This window comes from Drosophila virilis, chromosome 5 (assembly GCF_030788295.1).
Source record: "Drosophila virilis strain 15010-1051.87 chromosome 5, Dvir_AGI_RSII-ME, whole genome shotgun sequence".
Lineage (NCBI taxonomy): Eukaryota > Metazoa > Arthropoda > Insecta > Diptera > Drosophilidae > Drosophila > Drosophila virilis.
The window spans coordinates 13,286,855-13,307,406 of NC_091547.1; the positions used below are offsets into that span (position 1 = coordinate 13,286,855).

The following is a 20,552-nucleotide window of genomic DNA, read 5'->3' on the forward strand; positions in this document are numbered from 1 at the left end:
ACTGCGAGAGTGGTAAACTTTGCACTGGGCACTTGGGCGACTGACGAAGCGCACAAAAAATTATTGAAAAACTTGTTCACTGCGTTTTTTTTCTTTTTTTTTTTTGATATTTGGCTGTTGAGTTGTTCTTGGTTTTTTTTTTTCGTTGTATAATTTTGTTTTGTTTTTTTTTTGTTTTTTTTAGGTCTCTTGCACTTTTGCTGTGCTGCGCCAACAGCTACCCAAGTTTTGCCTTGCTTCGTCAGAGCTTTTGCGTTGGTGTCTCTCGCTATTGGACCTGGGACGTTTTGATGTTGTCGCTTGCGCTGTCGCTGCTTGAATGAACGTGTGCGCTGCCAGCAACTTTCTAAAACAGCTGAGCGAGCCTCAGCTAGCCAGCCAGCCAGCCAGCCACACGACGGCAGCAGCGAAACACACGCCAGATAAATACGTATGTATGTACAATTCGCTGCTTGCTTTGTTGCTTATATACAACGCGAACGTGACTTATATACTTGTATGTGTGTTAGTGTGTGTGTGTGTGTTATGTATGGAAACTACGTCGTTCATTTATTTATGTACTCATTTATGTAGCTAGTTTTTTGGCATAGCAATATGTCGCAGACGAGACACGTTGTTGGCAACATATGCATGTTGCTAAGGATTGTGAGTCAACAATGTTGCTGCGCATGTATACAAAAATCATCTGGAATTTCTACTCGGGTGAGAGTAAGAGAGCACACAAATAAGAAGCAGAAATCCAAAACATATGCGCGACAAGTAAATAAGAAATGAGTGCCTATGTGAATGCACATGTATGTATGTATGTATGTATGTATGTATGTATGTAAATATAAAGGCAAATTGTTGGTGGTGTTCGTGATAGCGTTTCAATAACAAAACCAAACCATGCAGACAACGCGACACACACACATACACAACAAGCTGGCACATACAACGAACCCGTTTCCATATGTTTGATGGCTGTTGCTGCTGCTGCTGCTGCTGCCGCTGCTGCTGCTGCGCTGCTTCTGTCGGGTCGTTAAGTGCTGATGTTGCTTTTGCTTTATGTACTCATGTTTGCATGTATGTTTCTGTGTGTGTGTATGTACATGGGCAGATTCTATTTTCTCAGTATGGTAGCGTGTGCATCGGTGTGTGAGTGAGTGAGTACTTGTTGGCTCACTTGCTTTGCAAAGTAAATAAACATCGCAAAAACGCATGCGTCGCCGTCAGCGACCCAGACAACAACGGCAGCAGCAAGGTTCGATTAATGTTTGTTTGCTTTATGATTTCTTTGCTTTCTTGCTGCGGACTGCATCAACCTCCTTATCAGTAACACCCGCACACACACACACACACACACACACACACACACACGCATGCATCCCGTATGTACACACATGCATGTACATAAGAAGTGTGTACATAATTTTTATTTTTCTCATCAGCCCGCTGATATGATTTGACTTGATGCTGCTTTACAGAGCCGTGCACACAAATACAATCACTTGTCAGAGAGAGGGAGAGAGAGAGAGAGCGAGAGTGAGAAAGAGAACAAACTTTAATGACCCAAGAAGCCAAAGTCGGAGGACACACGCCAGGGACGCGACAACAAAGACTCGTGCAAAGACTTCGCACAAACAAAGAAAACGCTCGCCGTCTTCTCCTGTCTGGTTCTGGTCTGGCCCGCTTTCCTCCTCTCCGCACAAGACGCACACACAGACACACACACACACACACACACATACATACATATATATATACATATATATATGTATATATACACGTACTTATTATGTCTGTCTCCTCCTGTGCCAAAACAGGAAAGCAAAGAAATTGTTGAACCCTTGAATTCGGGATTTGTCTGCCGCACGCACACACACACACGCACACATACACACAAACATAAGCGCACACCTACAGAGAAAGAAGTCATAAGTTTTAATACGAAGTGTGTGCATATTGGATTTCGACCCTGCTCTCAAGTATTTTAAATTAAAACTAAACGAGTTCCAATTGTCTCTGCTTTTCATAAGAAAAAACTCCATTTAGATATTTCTCATTGCTGATATGTTAAATATTTAATTCAAATATATATTTCAAAAGAGTAAAAACTGTTTCCTCGAGGCTGACCTTGCTCAAAGGTCGAATCTTTTCTGAGTTCGCAGCCAGGGCAAACATATTCTTTCCCTAAACTCGACGGAGAGGTCCGTCTTATCGAGCTCTATGGACAGATAACAAGCAAGTTTTCGACAAATATTGACTGGCTCGGTATTTTTTTCTCATGTTACGTACTTAGTAGTACAAATAAAACGTGTTTCTCCCAAAAAAAAAAAAAAAAAAGATGGGAAAGAAAAAACTCCGAGCGTAGTTCAGGCAACTGTTTGTTCCACGAAATCGTTTTCTAAAATTTTCCATGCTTCTTAGTCCAATCACAAAAACAACAAAACCCAACGGTTAAGAAGGTAGCTGCTGGGCGAAAAGGTGCGTCGCATATCTCACAGCTGACGAAAAGTGGACAGCCCCAACGAAATCGGTCGAGGGACAGCAAAAGAAAGATGAAGATGAGGTCACGCGAACCACAGACTCGCGACTGGAACCGTACATTCGACTTACATCCAATTAAAACTCTTCGAGGGGCAACTCTAATTAAGCCGAGCATGTTAAATAAATGTATCTTATTGTCAAAGTGACAAGAGCATGACTATATGAATACCTCTATTAGATATATAATTATATATATATATAATTAATTTTAATTTATAGAGCATCTAATTATTACACATAGATAACATACATATCCTTTACGCTTTTTTATCATACAAAAATCTACCTTCATCTGCATCTACATACATATACATATATGTACCCATTGGACAACGGTATTACAATGGGAGACATCAGCAGTGTCTCCACACCGCACATTGTATACTTATCCAAAAAGCAAGTTAATTGCTTATTTTCCACTAACATTATTGGGCACACATTGTTTGGTGCCGTTTCAGTGTTTGTGTGTGTGTGTGTGTGCGCATGTGGGGGGCCATGTCAAAAATGTTGCTGGCTTGCGCTCTCGTTTCTGTTGTCGCTCTCGCGCTCTCTCTCTCTCTTTCCCTCTCTCACTGTCAGCACTAAAGCTTCACAGCTGCTGCTGTTGATGAGTGCTGAGGCGTAAGAGGCAGATAACTGTTGATAAAAGGGCAGCGCTTCGTTCAGTGTGTGTGTGTGTGTGTGTGTGTGTGTGTGTGTTTATTGCTTTGCATGTGTGCATATGTTTGTATGTGCGCAGTTGTTTTTATTAATTGCTGCGATCAGCTGTTTTGACAATCAAACGGTTAAAAGCCTTACGAAAGCAAAGATACAATAAACAATAATAAAACTAACAGCAGACGACATATTTAAATGTTTATGAACATATTAGTTAAACAGTTTAACTATGTCACTATCAGGAGAGTCGAGCTACTTTGTACGGGCTTGTGTGTGAGTGTGTGTGTGTGTATGTGTGGGTGCCTTATTTACCATAACTTATAAATTATAGAGCGCTTACTTTTGTTATGGTCCGCACGTTGCTATAAATGTGAAATTGTATAGAACGCAATTGTTGAAATTGTTGTCGATTGCATGTGTATAAGTGTGTAAGTGTGTGCTGTCTGTAAATAGGTGAGCATGTGTGTGTGTGTGTGTGTGTGCTGCGACCATTGGACTGACGCTTGAGATTGATTGTGAGCAAATATAGACGCTCGGCAGACGATTGTTATACAAGGGACATATGTATGTATGTATGTATGTATGTATGTTTGTAGCTGTGTAAATATGCTTGTGTATGTAACTAAATATATGGTAACTATATACAGACAGTTACATACATACATACACGCGGACATGTGCGATGTATACTTATGGGGATCGCTCCCCCCATACCCCACCCCCACCCCCATCATCTAGCAAATGCGCAGAATTTTCCTCAATTTCCGCACTTTTCAAGTGAAACAATAACTTTACAGCAAATGTTTGATATGATATGATTGTATTGCGTTGTTGATAAGATTCTCGCATTATTCTATTCACACATTAATTTGGCACCAACAGCTGCCAAAGCTCTGGCAGCGTGGGACGAGCATGAGGGGGGCGAGACGCAGAGTTGCCTTCCTATAAATGGTTTTTATAATCTACTGCGCAAAATCTCTTAATACATTGTTCAGGGTCGTTTTTGTTACAACAATAATCTTATTTCCGATCTAAATGCCAAAGACAAATTCAAATTTAAATTCCAACTTCAAGTTAACATAAATCAGTTTTCATGAACGCATTAAATTGTCATTCCATTAGTTACAGATTCTAATAAGAATATTCTTTGCAGCAGAGATGATCATAACACGTAATACGAGGGTCTGGATCGAGTGATTGTACAACGAATTGGACTATATAAATATCCACATGCATGTATATATATATATATGATTTACACCCATATATGCCACTTTGTACATATGTATGTGTGTGTGTGTGCATGTTCCAAATGCGGGCAGTGAGTCACTTGAATATAAGCACATAATAATACAAAAAAGAAAAAAAAAACTAGCCAAATAGAGGAAGAGTATGGGCAGAAAAAAAAAACATTGCCTCTGAAAATATCACGTAAAATTGAATTTTGATCGCCACGAGTCGAGTTCAAGAAGCAGAAATCATCTCATCTCTTCTCGTGCGATGACTCCATGCCGTTTAAATTTGTAGACACAACAAAAATAAATCTACATACATACATACATACATGCATACATACGTACATGTGTATGTATGTTCATATCTAAACAAATTGTTTTGTGCTAACGTGTTTTGGAGAAATTGTGTGCATGCTAGTATGTGTGTGTGTGTGTGTGTGTGTAGAAATGAAACGCAAATTCCGTCAAAGCAATGCACACGAATATCAATCAAAGCGAAACCGTCCAAGTCTGTCAGCCCCCCCCCTCTCGTAGCAGAAGGCAACAACAAGAAGCATTGTTGTAACTGTTATTGAAGGGTGCCACGAGACATCTCCATACCAATTCACCTCCACCCATCACACTGTCCACCACACCCCTCGCACACAACTCTCTTCCTCTGGCAGCAATATAACATAAACTGGCGTCCATCAGCTGTCTACATTTTGGTGGGTTCAATGGCTCTCTGGCAACGCTCAAATGTTACGCTCTTTATTTTCTTATTTTCTTTTTGTTTTTTGTTTTTTTTTTTTTTTTTTGCGCACACGTTGTCCAAAGTCATTCAACCCAAAAACCAAATAACGTAAAATAAAACGCAAAAGGAGGCGAGCGACGGCTGCGACAGCAACGGAACGGGAAGCAGAAGCGGCGGCGGGGTCACTGTGCGCGCTCTCACTCGCACTCTCCCCTCTTACTCCCTGTTAGCTTAGCGCCCGTTAAACAACGACAACAACAACAACAACAACAAGTAGCAATGGGGTAAAATTTGAAAATATTGCGTAGCGTGGGTCTCCAAAACGAAGGCGATGCTTCTGAAAGCTGCTGCCGTTGGTCAGTGTGACCACCCCCTCCAAAAAGCAAAAGCAAAAGCAACTTGGTGCACACGACCTCAGGATGTGCTTCATTGAAACTTATTTAGAGCACTGAGCAAATGACAGATCAACTCGAACAGAGACGGCAACACTTTTCACTTCGCATATGTCTCTTTTTACATGTGTATGTAATGTAAGTAGATGTGACTGGAACTACGCTTAACAGTCTGTTAATTTCAATGGCTGTTAATCAGATTTCATACACACACACATACATATGTACATCGTACTTTTCTATTCTCTTTTCAGCATTTCATTTTTATCAACTAACAGGAGTCTGAACTGTGCACAGACCTTCTCCACCCCCATTTCGACTGCTAGATAATCACCAAAAAAGCCGCACGGGCACTGGACTGTCTGACAGCATTTGATAAGCTAGTCCACAGTACGGTTTACTTACCGTTATCTGGCCCGCAGGCCCATATAAAACGTATCAGCTTTGATAATTTGTGACTCAGGGCTTAGGACAAAAACAAAATGAAAAAAATAACCCAAATTAACAATATTCAACGACTACGCAATACCCTGTATGTTCAAGAAACACACAAGAACTTAAATAATTCGAATTATAACATAACTTCAAAATTCTTTTCCAAGCACACTTAATGAAACGTTAAATTGAAATAGCTTTCTTTTAATTTCACCCCAGAATGTTAATCAGTCTTATATGATTAAATTGTTGGTTTCTATAAGTGTATTCGAAACTTTAATTTAATTACATTTTCCCATTGATTTTTTTTAGAGATATGTCAAGTAGATTAAGCCCACATCAAAAGCATTGTGTACACACCAAATATAACCCTCTATATATTCACTTTAACATATGCAGTTTTTTTTTTAACAGTTTTTTCGACGTACAGTCCTGTTTACAGAGATCTTGATTATGACGTCACATATTGCCCAACTAACATGATCACTAGAGGGCATGTTGTTGACCTTAACAATATTATTTGGCTTTTGGCATAATGTTTGCTGATCAAATTTACTTCATATTGGATTTACGCATTATAAATGTGTGCAAAGGTATGCAAGCTGAGTTGGAAAAAGATAAATAATTAGCGATAAGCAAGTGACAAATATGCCAGTAGGGCATAAGACTAAGTTAGTTAGATAAAGAGATTACAAACATTCCGTTGCAGCAAAATGTAGGATTAGAAAAACCACCTCATCTGACTTTATTTACTCCGAATTGCTATGAACAAAATGCACGTGTCTTTTTCAAGTACTAAAGAGCTTTAATCGCGATTAATTAATTGGTCAAAGCTCAATTAGAGAACTGTTAATTGTCAATTCGCGGGCTTACCAATTAGATTCAAGCTTCTAAGCCCCGTTGAACTGTTAACTCAGCATTTACATGCTCTCTCCCTCTCTCTTTAAAGATCTTTTAGGTGTTGTACCGTTCGTAAATATGTATGTATGTACGTTTGTCAATCACTTGCAGTATTAAATCAATATATGTATGTGTGTCTGTATGTACATGCACACAAGCACACTCGTACTTCTTGTGTAAAGCATATTTCTTTGTTGTCTGCCCGCTCAAAAGGAAATAAAATAAAGCTCCATAACGCAAACGAATAAAGTCAAGGATACACAGCGAGAGCGCGTTAACAGTTTCTTTGTCTGCGCGCCGCTGACGGCAGAGAACAAGACGACCCAACAAAGACAGCAACCAGAAGAGAAAAACCCCAGCAAAGCAAGCGACGGCGGCGACGGCGACGTCGACGTCGAGACTCACACAGCTGATTGAGACGGCGACAACAAAAGCAAACGTGTGCGCTGCAGCGGGTGCGGGTGAATTTGGATTTAGATGAAAAGCGGCGGGGCTGCTGTCAACAAAAAAAAAAAAAAAAAAAAATAACAAAATGAGACGCAGCGAGACGTGAATTGAAATCATTTATGTACTCTTGTCCATATGAAGAGTAGCCCCCATATACTAGATATATCTAAAATCATACTTGTACATACATCCGTGCATATGTAAGTGTAGCGTTGCTATGCGATGTACATAAGTACGCACGTTCTGAGCACAGAAACAAGTTTTAAGCTCAACAACGCAATCTTCAAACTTCTCTTGTGAAATTCGAATTCTAACTGCCATAAATTTCGCTCATATCCAAATGCAAATGTATGTATGTATGTGTGTATATATATACATGTACATATTCAAAGTAATTAATTGGTATTGGTTGCATTTATAATATATTAATTGTAGTAGGTATACACTTTCACAAGTACATATGGAGATGAGCACACACATACATACATACATATGTACAAGGCGCAAAACCAAGTGAAATGTGCAATCAAAATGGCCGACTTACCGTTTAACAAAACGAATAAATAGAAGGGCAAAGAACTTGCAAGGTTGCCACAGCTATTCAATTATTATTGTTGCTGTTTGCCAATTCAATTTGTTGCTTTAATTAGACATTATTGCAGTTCAGTTGGGGTTTCACATAATAAATATTGATTTGCGTTGATTTGCTTCAGATCCGTTGCTGCTCCTGCTTCCGATTGCGACTGTTGTTATTTGCCTTCACTCCCAATACACGCACACATAAACACATGTACGCACACATACAGCGACGCCGACGCTGCTGCTGTCGCTCAGCTGTGGCTTTGTTGCTGCTAATGCCGCTAATGCTGCCCCCGCGCCAGCTCACAGCCGACAACGGCAAATTTTCGCACATCGATTATTTGGCTCCGTTTTGAACATTATCATTGCATGCAACTTGAATTGAATTAATATTTATTGCACGCACACACAAACAGGTGCACAAGTCAACAAAGAGCGCTTTTTACATAATACGAAATGGACAGAGGCGAGGCCCAAGCAGCAGGCGTCGTTTTTTTTTCTTACTGCATTGCACATTCTGTTTCTCGCATTTTGCTTTCTGCTTTCCTTGAACTTATTATAGCGTATACATAATGCATACATACATGTGTATGTAAGTATGTATGTAACTGTAAACGCAAGCAGCACTGCAAGTTTATTGGCAAACAAAACGGAAACCGAAAAATAATTAAAAGAAAAAAACGGCAATTGTTTTCTTTATTATGCACTTGTCTCCCGCACTTTTGTTGCACTTTTCTTTTATCACCCCTACTCATCCACTTCACTTTGTTGTTGTCTTTTTTTGGGAAAATTGATCGTTGCTGCTAGAGCGAATGCCACAACAAATTGAACCACAACCGCTGCGGCAAGCCACGAAAACCAATTTCGCTGCAACAACAACACTTTCACCGCCGTTTGGAGCGCATTTGGCTGCTGCTCTGTGCATAATTACACGCGCACATTCACACACACACACACTCGATATAACTGAAATTACAGATTGTTTATAATTTCCACATAATTGTTTATTATTTCGATATGCCTTCGTCTACCGCATACTAAACAAGCACAAACCGATACAAATCGATATGTATTTACAGCCTTAGTGCGATGATGGCGAAAAATGTGGTGGCTAAACGATAGACAGATAGCAAAGAAAACAGTGTTGTCCCATTAAATAATATTACTCTGCAGCTGATTGGGAATCACTGAAAAGGGCGCCTGTTTGAAAATTGTGCAAAGATATGTTTTGGTTTGAAATTCCAGGCCAAAATATCTTCTATTTTGAAATGTATTGACAATCTACTTGTAGATGCACCTTAAAAAGCTTAGCACATTTTATTTAGTAAATTAATTACTGTTGTATTTGTATACGATCCTTAAGTTCAATAAATGAAAGTTGTTTCTTTTATAAATCTACTTATGCACTTTTTGGTTTAAAATTGAAACACATAGATTACTAAGTCATTAGCTATAGATTGTTTAACTAAAACCCATCAAATAGAGCAATTATTAATATTTCAAATGCTACAATTAGTTTGAAACACAAGAACAAAATACACATACATACACATACATATTAATATTGCATTCCCACTTGGCAGCATTCCTCGAATGTTACTCTAAAGCGTTCTGATTAGATTGTGTGTGTGGTGAGTTGTGTTTTAATGAAGTTATTGACGAATTTTCCGGGCGGGAGACGATGACGGAAAAATACCTCATCAGATTGTTTTATGTGTGTCATTTGATAGCTCAATTAATTTAAAATAGTTTCTGCGCACAATGAGCAATGGAACAGTTTGTGGGGGTTTCTAATAGGAAACCGTATGTTAAGCATAAAATCCAATTGGTAACATCCCAATGGGATAATGCGTTTGCAATTGTGCGCGGAATTTACATGAAAATTTGCGTTTTTGTACCCGTTTCGTGTGGATTACATTTACAAAATAGACAATTATACATGTGTATATTATATAATTAAATATATATATATATTTTTCTCATAATGTATATATATAGATTTATTTATCATGTGTTTTATGTACTAAGTATACATATATATTGTATGAGAGATTTGTGTTTTAGAAACGTGGATCCATCTGTTTGTTTGTTTGTTTGTTTGTTTTGTTTGTGTGTAAACGACATGCTTGCACTTGAACGGTTATTTTTATTTCCCTTTTGTTATGCTTATTATTTGTGTTTCGTTTTGTTCTGGTTTAATATACAATTTGGATTTCGTTGACATTGTGTGTGCAGCCATACATACATATTACGTACGCATGTATGTGTGTGTAAGTATAACTATAAGTATAATGCTCTAGGTTAAATATATGCTTAAATATGATTTAGCTGGCACTAAAAAAAAAAAAAAAACCGGAATATAGCAACAGTTATTCGGAAATAGCCTAAAGTTTTCACTGACTGCAAGGTGTGTGTGTGTGTGTGTGTGTGTGTGTGTGTGTGTGTGTGTGTGAGAGTGTGTGTGTGTGTGTGTTGGTGAACGCTTTGTGGTTCTATCGACATGTTTAGACTTGATTAAAATCTCAGTTATATAGTAAAATATGCATTTGCTCTCACTAATTAAAATCATAATTATATCAACAACATGCACGCTTCAAGCTTGTTGAGTATGCGTGTGTGTGTGTGTGTGTGTGTTTGTTTGTAATCTGTGAGCGTACCCGCAGAGAATATTACAGGGTAGATAGATACATATGTATTTATGTACATACATCAGACATGTTTGGTAGCTTGATTGGTTGATTGATTGATTGATTGATGGAGAATTCGGTGAGAGGGAAACACAAAATGAAACACGAACAAACAAAGGAAATATCTAATAATACACATAATGCATACGAGAAACAAAAAACTAATAAAGGTTGTCTAGTTAACATAACAGCTTAGCATTATTAAATAAAATAATCACAATTTTACATTTTGAAGTTGAGTTTTTGAAACTCTCGCGCAAACTAAATACTAAAAGTTAGCGTGGGTACATTTAAGACTACGAATTTCGTGTTACAATTTGTTTTGTTTTCTTTTGTTTCGTTTCGGATCCTTAATTATCGATATTAGAATCTTGCTTTAGTTATACACAGCTATATTCGTGTGTGTGTGTGTGTGTGTGTGTGTGTGTGTGTGTGTGTGTGTGTGTGAGTGTGTTGCTGCCTTCTCGGTGCCCGCCTTCATTCAGTGGACGCTGTCAAGCAGACCGAAGGAATACAGCATCGCGATGAGGATCAGGCTTACGAGCATGGCAATCACAACGATGCACACAGGCCAGCATCAGTCCGTGGCAGATTTGCGCATTATCCGTCTGGCAAAGCCAATGGCCGTATCTCAGAGAATCTCACAGCAGCGACAATACCGTGGTCGGTGACCTGTCGTCACGGCTGGCGGGGTCACGGGCGCAAAGTAAGCGTGCACCTTGATATTTGGTAGATGATTCTAAAGAACAAACAAAGGGATTAGCAATTGGCGCAAGACTCCAAATGCCATGCCCACCTTCAGTTTGCGTATGGCCGCGCGTGAGATGAGCTGGCAGTCGAAGAGCTCGATGCGCTGCAGATTGTGACACGAAACTAAATGCTCCAGCGTGCGATCCGTTATCAGCGGACAGTTGTCCAATTCGAGCACCGAGAGGCTCTCCGCCGCACAGCTGCCCGTGGTCAGATGCCGTATACCGTCGTCCGTAATCAGCTCGCAGTGCGACAGCGTCTGCAGCAAGCATTTAGTTGTTTAACATAACGGACGGTCTGATCTTTTGGATGCTTACCAGCTTCTCGAGACTGGGACAGCCGGTGGCGAGATGGGCCAACGTTAGATCCGTTATCTGGCTGCACTCCTCCAGGTCCATGCGCTCCAGGTACTTGCAGTTGCGGCCCAGCGCCTGAAAGCCAATGTCCGTAAAGTTGCGACAGCCGGACACCTCCAGTGTGTTCAGCAGCTGATTGTGCTGCGACAGCGCCATCAGCGAGAGATCAGTTAGTTCCGCACACTTGGACACGCACAGCTTCTGCAGCTTGGGGCAGCACGCCGCCAGCTGTCGTATGGACGAGTCGCTGATGGTCTGCGACAATAATACAAAAATCAATTATATATATATAACTTAATAAAATGTATGTTTGTGCTGACGAACAGACTAACTGTTTGACCTGGGAGCTTTCACATTCCACCGAAAAGGGTGGAAAATCGGTGGAAGCGGTCAATCATTGAAAACGGAAGCTGTTGTTAGGCTGAGAAAACTCATTTTTAAAATCGAAAACTTTTTCCATCAATTAGAACCTACTTAAAAAGATCTATCCATAAATCAATATCAATATCTAATATCAAGAATATATATTGTGCAACATCCACGTTGCAGAGTGGAAATGTAATTCAAGATTAAATGGTATGTTATCTATAGCACATTTGTGGGTTTAATATAATCTTTTTAGAGTTTTTTGTGTCTAGCTTTTTCTGTCTCAGTCAGACAAACGCACATGACCCGTATGGGGCATTAATGGTGCCTGGGTCAAATGGGCGTTACCTCGCAGCTGTGTAGATTTAGCACCATTAGATCGGGACAGTATTTGGCCAGGCACGTGATGGCATTGTCGTTAATCTGTTTACAACCTTTACTGCAGAACTTGCGCAGCTTGACACAACCGCGCGCCAGCGCCTCGATACCATTTTCGGATACTAGATGGCACCAGGATACGTTGATCTCGAGCAGGTTCTGCGGGGCGACAAGAAAACATTTAAATTGGCAATTGACAGCCTGAAAGGACTTACACTCAACTTACCGGACAGCCATCCGATATATACTTGAGGCTATTGTCTGTTATGTTCGAGCAGGAGTCCAGGTTAATGGCCGTCAGCTTGCTGCAGTATCTGCTAATGTCTGTCACTGAGTTATCTGTGATCTTCTTGCACTCCGACAGATCCAGGTGTTCGATGTTGTGGCAGTGATTCGCTAGAGTTCTGCAAACATAATCGATCGGTTAAGATAAGATACTTTTTAAATGCGAAATTTGCATTAAAGTTGTGTGGAAGTTCTCCAAATAAGTGAAGGCAATTGTCAAGTGGAATACCCTGTAACTAAAAATGTGCGCTTTTCACATATTGCTTCCACTTCTAGCTGATAATTTGATATCTATATTTTTTTCAAATTAAATTCTTCAGTTGATGCCAGAGCAAAAGCATTATTAAAACTTCAATTAAGAAAAATTAAAGGGTATACAAAAGCTTGCTTATATTATTTGAAGACATTGGCTGCAACTTACTTGATGGACTGATCTCCCACCGATTGACAACCACGTAGCGAAAGCGACTTGAGGAAGCCGCCGCATCTTTGCGATATATTCTCAATTACCGGACCCTGTCAGATATATATTTATATATATGTAAGGAGTATATATTTGAGAATAATGTTAGCTGCAACTGATAGATACACACCTCAATATCACGTTGGAAATCGAACAAATTGATTTTCTGCCAGCTGGAACCGTCCAGGGCGAGCACATTCCAATATTTGCACACCTGCAATGCGAGGCAATTAATTGAGTTTTATCAAAATGCTTAGGGTACAGGTGCGGTACATACCTGAGCACAGCGGCATAGCGAGACAACATCCAGGTAGGAGAAAACGCGCAGCAGTACCTCCTTTGGCAGTTGTTTGATTAGCTCATCGTCCAGTTCGGTGGCGCCTAGGAATGTTTGCTGCGAATGCGAAATGCGACACAATCAGCAAATGGATACGCACACACATACACATACACACAAGTGCATATATCTATATATATATATATATATGTATGTGTGTGTGTGTATTTGTAATGATTTGTTTTAATAGAAATTTGATGGATTTGCTGTGCCAAAACAAAACAATTGACTCCGATCTTAATTGAAGCTGCCCCAAAAATGCCCAACAAAAAAAAAATAGATAACAAATTAATTTATGAACAATGCTCGAGACGAAGAGAAAGAGAGAGAGAGAGAGAGAGAGAAAACAACAAAGATATAGGCAAGGCTGGGGGCTAGGGCGAGGGCGAGGCATGGGCAATGTACAAAATGGTGGCCTTGATGAATGACCGCTGAGAGATGCCATATCGAGTGGAAACGATAATCAAAGCCAGATTTTTTTTTTTGTTGAACTGTCATTTTTTTTTGTGTTTTATCTTACGGGCTCGTCCTGCTCCCCGTCGAGCTGCATTTGTATTTGTGTGCGCTGCTGCTGCGCTGCATTGCTGTTGGTGTTGGTGTTGGTGGCCACCGTGCGCTGGTTGCTGCTCTGCTGCTGCTCCACAACGCACACCTCGTCGGCGGCGGCTGGCGAAATCGAGGACGCGCTGGAGGAAGAGTAGCTGGCGCTGGCGGCGCTGCCGCTGCCACTGCCGCTGCCGCTGTTGGCTGCCGTTATGCTGGCGACGGGCGCAGCGCTGCCAAAGGTTGCTGTGCGCCAAATGCTGCTGCAGATGCCGCTGATTAGGTTTGTGCTGTGATTATTATTGTTATTGTTGTTCGCATAGTTGTTGTTGCTGCTCAGTTGTAAGCTCAGATTACGATTGGCATTCGCATTGTTGTTGTTCTCGCCGCCGCTGCCGCCGTCGCCAAGCAGGTCCGCAGCTGACGCCGGCGTTGACGCGCTCACGCTAGTACTGTTAGTTGCCGTTGTGCTGGTGCCGCCGCTGCTGCTGAAGCTGCCGCTGCCGCTGATGCTGCTGCTGCCACTGGGCGGACACAGCAGCTCAATGCTGCCGGCAGTGCCACCGCTGCTGCTGCCGACGCCGACGCCGACGCCGCCGCCGCCACCGCCACCGCCATCGTCGGCGCTGCCTCTGCCGCTGCCCACATTGGGCGCAGCGCTAATCCCACTGCGCGCAAACATCAAGCGTTGTTCGCAAGTGTGCGAGCAGGCGCACGGCAGCGTCGCTTTAGTCTTGCCTTCGCCTGCTGTGCAGTTGTTGTTTTATGTCTTAACAGCTAGCTCGCACTCGCTCACTCCTGCAGAAAGAGAGTGAGTGAGAGGGAGAGAGAGAGAGACGTGTTCCGTTGCTCGCGGTCGTTTGCGTGTCTTCGTGTGAATGCACGATTAAATTATTCACAAATTGCGTATTTTGGTACGTCGCGTCACGTACTTCTCCTCTCCTCTCTTGCTTATGTTTCTTTTAACTGCTGCTTTATAACAAAACAAACCATAAATGTATGAATAAGAGACTGCGGCGAGCTCTCTTCAAATAAGAGCGTCAATTAATTGTGAATATCGCTGTCGCTGCTACACGCTGCTCTTATCGTGTTTTGCAACTGCAGTTTTTGTTGTTGTTTCTTTTTTATTTTTTTTTGCTTTGCACCAGGAACTTGGCTGTTAAATCGTTTTATTTTTTTGTCGTTTCTCTCGATTTCTGGTTTAGATTTTGCTTTATAGCTGCTCGTGGCGCGCACGTGAGAAATAGAACAACAGAAATACATATTAAAATACATTAAAGTGTTACCCAAGGTTGACGTCGCTGCGTGACAATCCAAATGGATGTAATATATGTACATGTATGTACATATCTATATGTATGTGCATACAGAATTCGCCTTCAACCGAACAGATACGGGCAACAGATCTTTCGCACATAATTGAAATATGTGCGCCCAACTCGCACGCTTTGCGTTGCGCCTCCGACTGAGAACCAAAACTGACGACCAGTCAATGACCATGTGAAACCCACCCCCCCTTATATATGTACATATTAAAAATATATGTATGGCATTCAGCTCAAATGAAAAATCATCAAAGCCAATTTAAAAAAGGCAATCATCGATCGTGTACAGTAAAACAATAACAAATCAGCTGATGGGATCTTGAGTAGCCAAGTGTCATCCCAGCATCCATGCCATGTCCCAAAAGTTACAGTTAATTTATAACTAAGCAACTAAAATTATACGTATGTACATTTGTACATCAAGAGGAAGAAATAATAATAGAAAAAAAAAAACGAAATAAATCAATTCATTATTTTTAGCCACATTTCATCAACGAGCAAATTGTTGTTTAATTAACAAATCATCATACACATACATACGTGCACGTGCACCACATATGTATGCATGTATGTACATATGTATGTAGAAAACATTTATGCATATTAAGCATCAATAAAGCTGCCAACTGTCACATTGATGATAAAAAAAAAACTGCTGATTGGAGGAGGAGCATGCGATGAGCGACAAGGCTTTTGAATTAAATTGACATTTATTTAAATACATACATATGTACATATATGTGTACATAACTATGTACACGTCTACATGCTTTATGATGGCACACAGAATACGGCCTTGATATAAATAAACACACTCTTATATGGTTCTTACCCATATGAATACAGGTATTGCCAAATTGAGCACAACTCTTGAAACCATATTTATATACATATATGTGTATGTAAATGTTGATATGCAGTTAAATGAATAGTTAGCACAATGGAAGTGCTTCACTCAATCAGCGTTCATTTATCAACACTAGAGCTGGGCATTTAACTGATTGAGAGACAGAGAGAGTGGGAGAGAGACGGCAGCTATTACACACGCAACAGCTCGCACAAGTTCATTTCACATTCGAATCACTTTTTTCAAGTTCTTATTCATCTAAACTAAACTAAACTAAACTAAACTAAATAGCTTCAATTCATTTCGCTTTATTAGGTGCACACTTTTCACTTGGCACAACGAGATGCGACGGTCACACAGATTGCACAAAATTAGATAAGTTTAACGAGGTTGGTTTCAGAAGTACTTGAAATCACATTGATTTTAAGCTAAAGCAAGCAAACTAATATACAGAATAAACTAAAGCGAATGAAAATTTGAAACACAGCTATTTTCGAGGAATTATCCCGGAGGTTGATTTAGCAACTCATTTGGCTGAATTCGAAACTCGCGGAAATTATTACTATATATTTCCGATTATGAAAAAACAATACATAAATAAAATAGCACATATATCGCAACATAATTGAGCTTTAAAAACGCGTATTAATGTCTGCCAATATGTTGAACTGTTTATCTGCATACGGGCAAGACTGCAACATTTGAAACTGCCCTCGCATGGGCGCATTTACATATGTCGTGCAGCTCGTGGCGTATGTTTCGCGCACAACCAAATTAATGTATGTTTGTGTGAGCGCATATGATTCTGTACGTGATTCCGTACATGTTAACACCTGGATTTGTTGGGCACGTAAAGCTGAAGTCCATCCGGAAAAAAAGCTCTGCAAACAGCTGAGAGGCCATTGGAATTGTAAACGCAATTGAGGTGCAAAAGGCGAACAAACGGCACAGATAGGTGCCAGAGAGATAAGTAGAAAGGTGTTGAGAGCGTTGTGTGTGTGTGTGTTTGTGTGTGTGTGATCGTCTTTAAAAGTAAACAACATTTAAAATGCTCACTCTGCATAGAGCACAATGTAGTTTTATTACGACCTCGATGAATGTAATGGCACAGAGCAGAAACTAAACACACTTCTGTATGTACATACATACATACATATGTAGATATGTACATTCGAGTGCTGGCATTAGTAGGACTGTATCTATGTATATGATGTACATGTAGGCGCACTGGATTTATATAAGCCATGGCCAAATCAAACAGCCCAATCCGCCAGCAAGTCAGCTGTGAGTTAACTGTCAACTGAGACGCTCGCTGTTGCTATTGCACTGATAGCCAGCCCCTAACTGTATATGCATGTACTATATACATACATACATACATACAGACAGACAGACATACTGATGCATATACAAAGCATATGACAGTCTTTATATGGACCCTCGAAGGCCACAAGGTCAACGAAAAGTGGGTCAGCTGTGTGCATATCTGTGCTACATACGCTCTATGTATGTGTGTGTGTATGTGTGTATGTGTGTGTGTATGCATATACCTATAAGAATTATGCGAACACGCAAAAAACAATCAAAAGCGAGACGCAATAAAAACAATGAAAAAGAATAAAGCCTTATCACCACAGCCAGCTACATACACACATGCATACATACATACACACACACATACACACATATATTCATACATATGTACATTACAAAAGCATAACAATTTCCCGTTTGCAGCAGTCCTCGGCCAGCTACCTATTTGAGCGCAAAACAGACAGCGATAAAGAGCAGAGAACAGCTGACGACACAAAAAAAAAAAAAAAAAAAACACCAACTATTTTCAAGCAAAGCACGAAAAAAATCAACAAAGTCAATGTAATAAACTGAAATGTGCACGCACACACTCACACTCACACACACACACACACGCATACGCACGCACATGTACACTTAGATTCAAGTATTTTGCATGTCCAGTTATTAGTAAGGGAACAAAAATGGGTAAATAAAAAAAAAACAGCGAGTACCATTGGTTTATTTTAGTTAACTGCTAAATTTCCTTATTTTTGAGCTGTGCGACGTTTTACATAGTACGCGCACTTTTCACTTTGCAGCAATAGGAATCGCATAGATTTGTACGCAAATAATTTGTTTTTATGTGGGGCTGGCTGCACTGGAATAACCAAATTCACACAAACAGAGTAAATGCAGACACGCGAGACAATGACAGCAGCAGCGAGCGCAACGAGGAAAGCGTCGACATGGATAACAACGGAGCGCAGAATGGTAACTGAGCGAGCAAACAGCTGAAGCTCAACTGCGCTGCGCTCGGGCTTCGAAAATGCATGTGGGGTCACACTGACACACGCAAGTCCATGTACACACACACACACACACACACATGCACACATGCACACATGCACACATACAGAAAGATACCAGAGAGCGCGCGCGTCAGTTGCGTGCGCGGGGGCGTCCGTTTGGGGCGGTGCAATGCACCCGCAAAAATAACAACACGAAAGTCTCAATGAGAGCATATTTATACATATGTATGTATGAATGAGTATGTATGCATGTGTCAGCCGAAGATAGAGCGAGAGTGAGAGAGCGCAAGCGTTTGACAACAAACAACAAAAACAAATGTCGGCATGGAACCAACTAAATTCCACTGCTGCGTTTAAAGCGCCACCAACACCAACACCATCAATCGCTCTATATCTACATACATACATATGCATTCACTTTTTAGCTGCATGCACAGCGCTGCCAGACAGTTGCACTTTCATGTCAGCTGTTTTCGCAATGAAAAGCCCTGCGGTCAATGTTTGCATTTATAATTATTGCTGTTAACTTGTTTTCAGCACCAGCCAGACACAAACTAACTGTAAACGAGCACAGACACACACACACACACACATACACTTGTTCCTAATCTATTTTAGACAGCTGAGAGCGATAGCCACAACGCAAATCAAAATCAACCGCCCTCCCCTCGGCAATTAGCATGGGTTTGGCAACTACAGGAGAGCGAGTTGCGGTCTGGCGACTGCTGCACTCAGGCTCCAATTTGGCGACTTGCGCTGACTCAAACACACTCTTACCCATAAGCATATTTACTTATGTACGTCCGTTTGTGCGTGTGTATGTCTGGCAATGCTTATTTACATTGAAGACTTGAAATGGAAGAGGTTCCCGACACTGGTCATTAGCTGGAGGCAGACTGGGTGGGCACCAGCAGCAGCAGCAGCAGCAGGGTCGTCGCCAACATCAATGGCAACGGCAACGGCAACGAGTTTATTGCACTTTAGCTAAAGTCACTGTTAACTTGTGTAAAAAGACAAACAGAGACACAAGTTCGGGGTTGGGTAACAGCCACTTACACTTTTAGGAGCGGTATGGGCTTGGGAGCAACAGCTCGCAGCGCCAACAAAGGCAACATTTTGTTCTCACAAAGAACCAACTTCGCTATAAAAATATAAAGAAATCAAAAAAGGAAATACATGTGTGTGTGTGTGTGTGTGTGAGTGCATAGCACAACTGCAACCGTATAGCGGGGGCAAGCCGAGCAAAGGGCGGCAATCTTGTTTGACTGACTGTCTGGAGTTTGGGTGTGTGTATGCGTGTGTGTGTGTGTGTGTGTGAGTGAGTGAGTGCATGTCTGTGAGTGTGTGGGTGACTGTTTTGGCTGATGCGCGCAAACAAAAGAGCAACAACTATGTGCACACACACACACACACACACTTGAATATTTTGAAGTGAAATGGCCAATGAGAGACAAGGAAGCTGTTTATTGTTTGATTTTTGGCTTTTATTGCTCTGATTGTTGTCGGCACTGCGCTTAAATTGCATTCCCAGCCAGCCCGTAGCCCACAGACCAGACAAAGTAAAGGAATCACTAGATTCTCACACTGGCTTCCCATACAAGTTTAGTCGTCTACACCGACATGTGAATAAACAAAGTTCTGTTTTCTTTGGGTTTTATGACGAGTTTCGCGTGAATGGCGCAATATATGTACATATGTATGTATGTACATATCTTGCCTTGCATACAATTTGTTCATAAGTTACATCTACTTACATCGATTCGATGATTGCGATGGTTCGAATTGGTCATTTTATGCGCCGCGAATTGCTGTCGTTGCCCTCTTTCTTTCTCTCTCTCTATCTGTGTGGAGATATTTTTCTTTGTTGGCCGGCCGTTACGGCGTCCCCTTCCCACGCGCACAACAGCACACGCTCTTCGGTGTCTGCTTGTGTATATGTGTGGGTAAGCAGGAAATTATGCGTCGCACTGCGGCTGCTGCCCTG

The 20,552-nt window shown here is 41.0% G+C and overlaps 1 protein-coding gene across 3 annotated transcripts; it reads right to left on the bottom strand.

The window, feature by feature from the left end:
* Positions 1 to 117: 117 nt before the first annotated feature.
* LOC6627207 (F-box/LRR-repeat protein 20) lies at positions 118 to 20,458 on the bottom strand. Of its 3 annotated transcripts, XM_032435958.2 has the most exons (11): positions 18,272 to 18,564; positions 14,050 to 15,291; positions 13,470 to 13,586; positions 13,323 to 13,406; positions 13,151 to 13,245; positions 12,671 to 12,848; positions 12,415 to 12,603; positions 11,662 to 11,955; positions 11,391 to 11,603; positions 7,873 to 11,333; positions 118 to 3,629 (listed from the first exon to the last, which is right to left on the bottom strand). In XM_032435958.2, exons 2-10 carry the CDS (start codon positions 14,752 to 14,754, stop codon positions 11,226 to 11,228), a joined length of 1,983 nt encoding a protein of 660 aa, XP_032291849.1. In that variant the 5' UTR covers positions 14,755 to 15,291; positions 18,272 to 18,564; the 3' UTR covers positions 118 to 3,629; positions 7,873 to 11,225. The 3 variants fall into 3 exon arrangements, with proteins under 3 accessions (XP_032291849.1, XP_032291851.1, XP_002050125.2); XM_032435960.2 differs by lacking the exons at positions 14,050 to 15,291; positions 18,272 to 18,564 and adding an exon at positions 20,323 to 20,458; XM_002050089.4 differs by lacking the exon at positions 14,050 to 15,291 and having other exon boundaries at positions 18,272 to 18,548.
* Between the last annotated feature and the right edge of the window lie 94 nt (positions 20,459 to 20,552).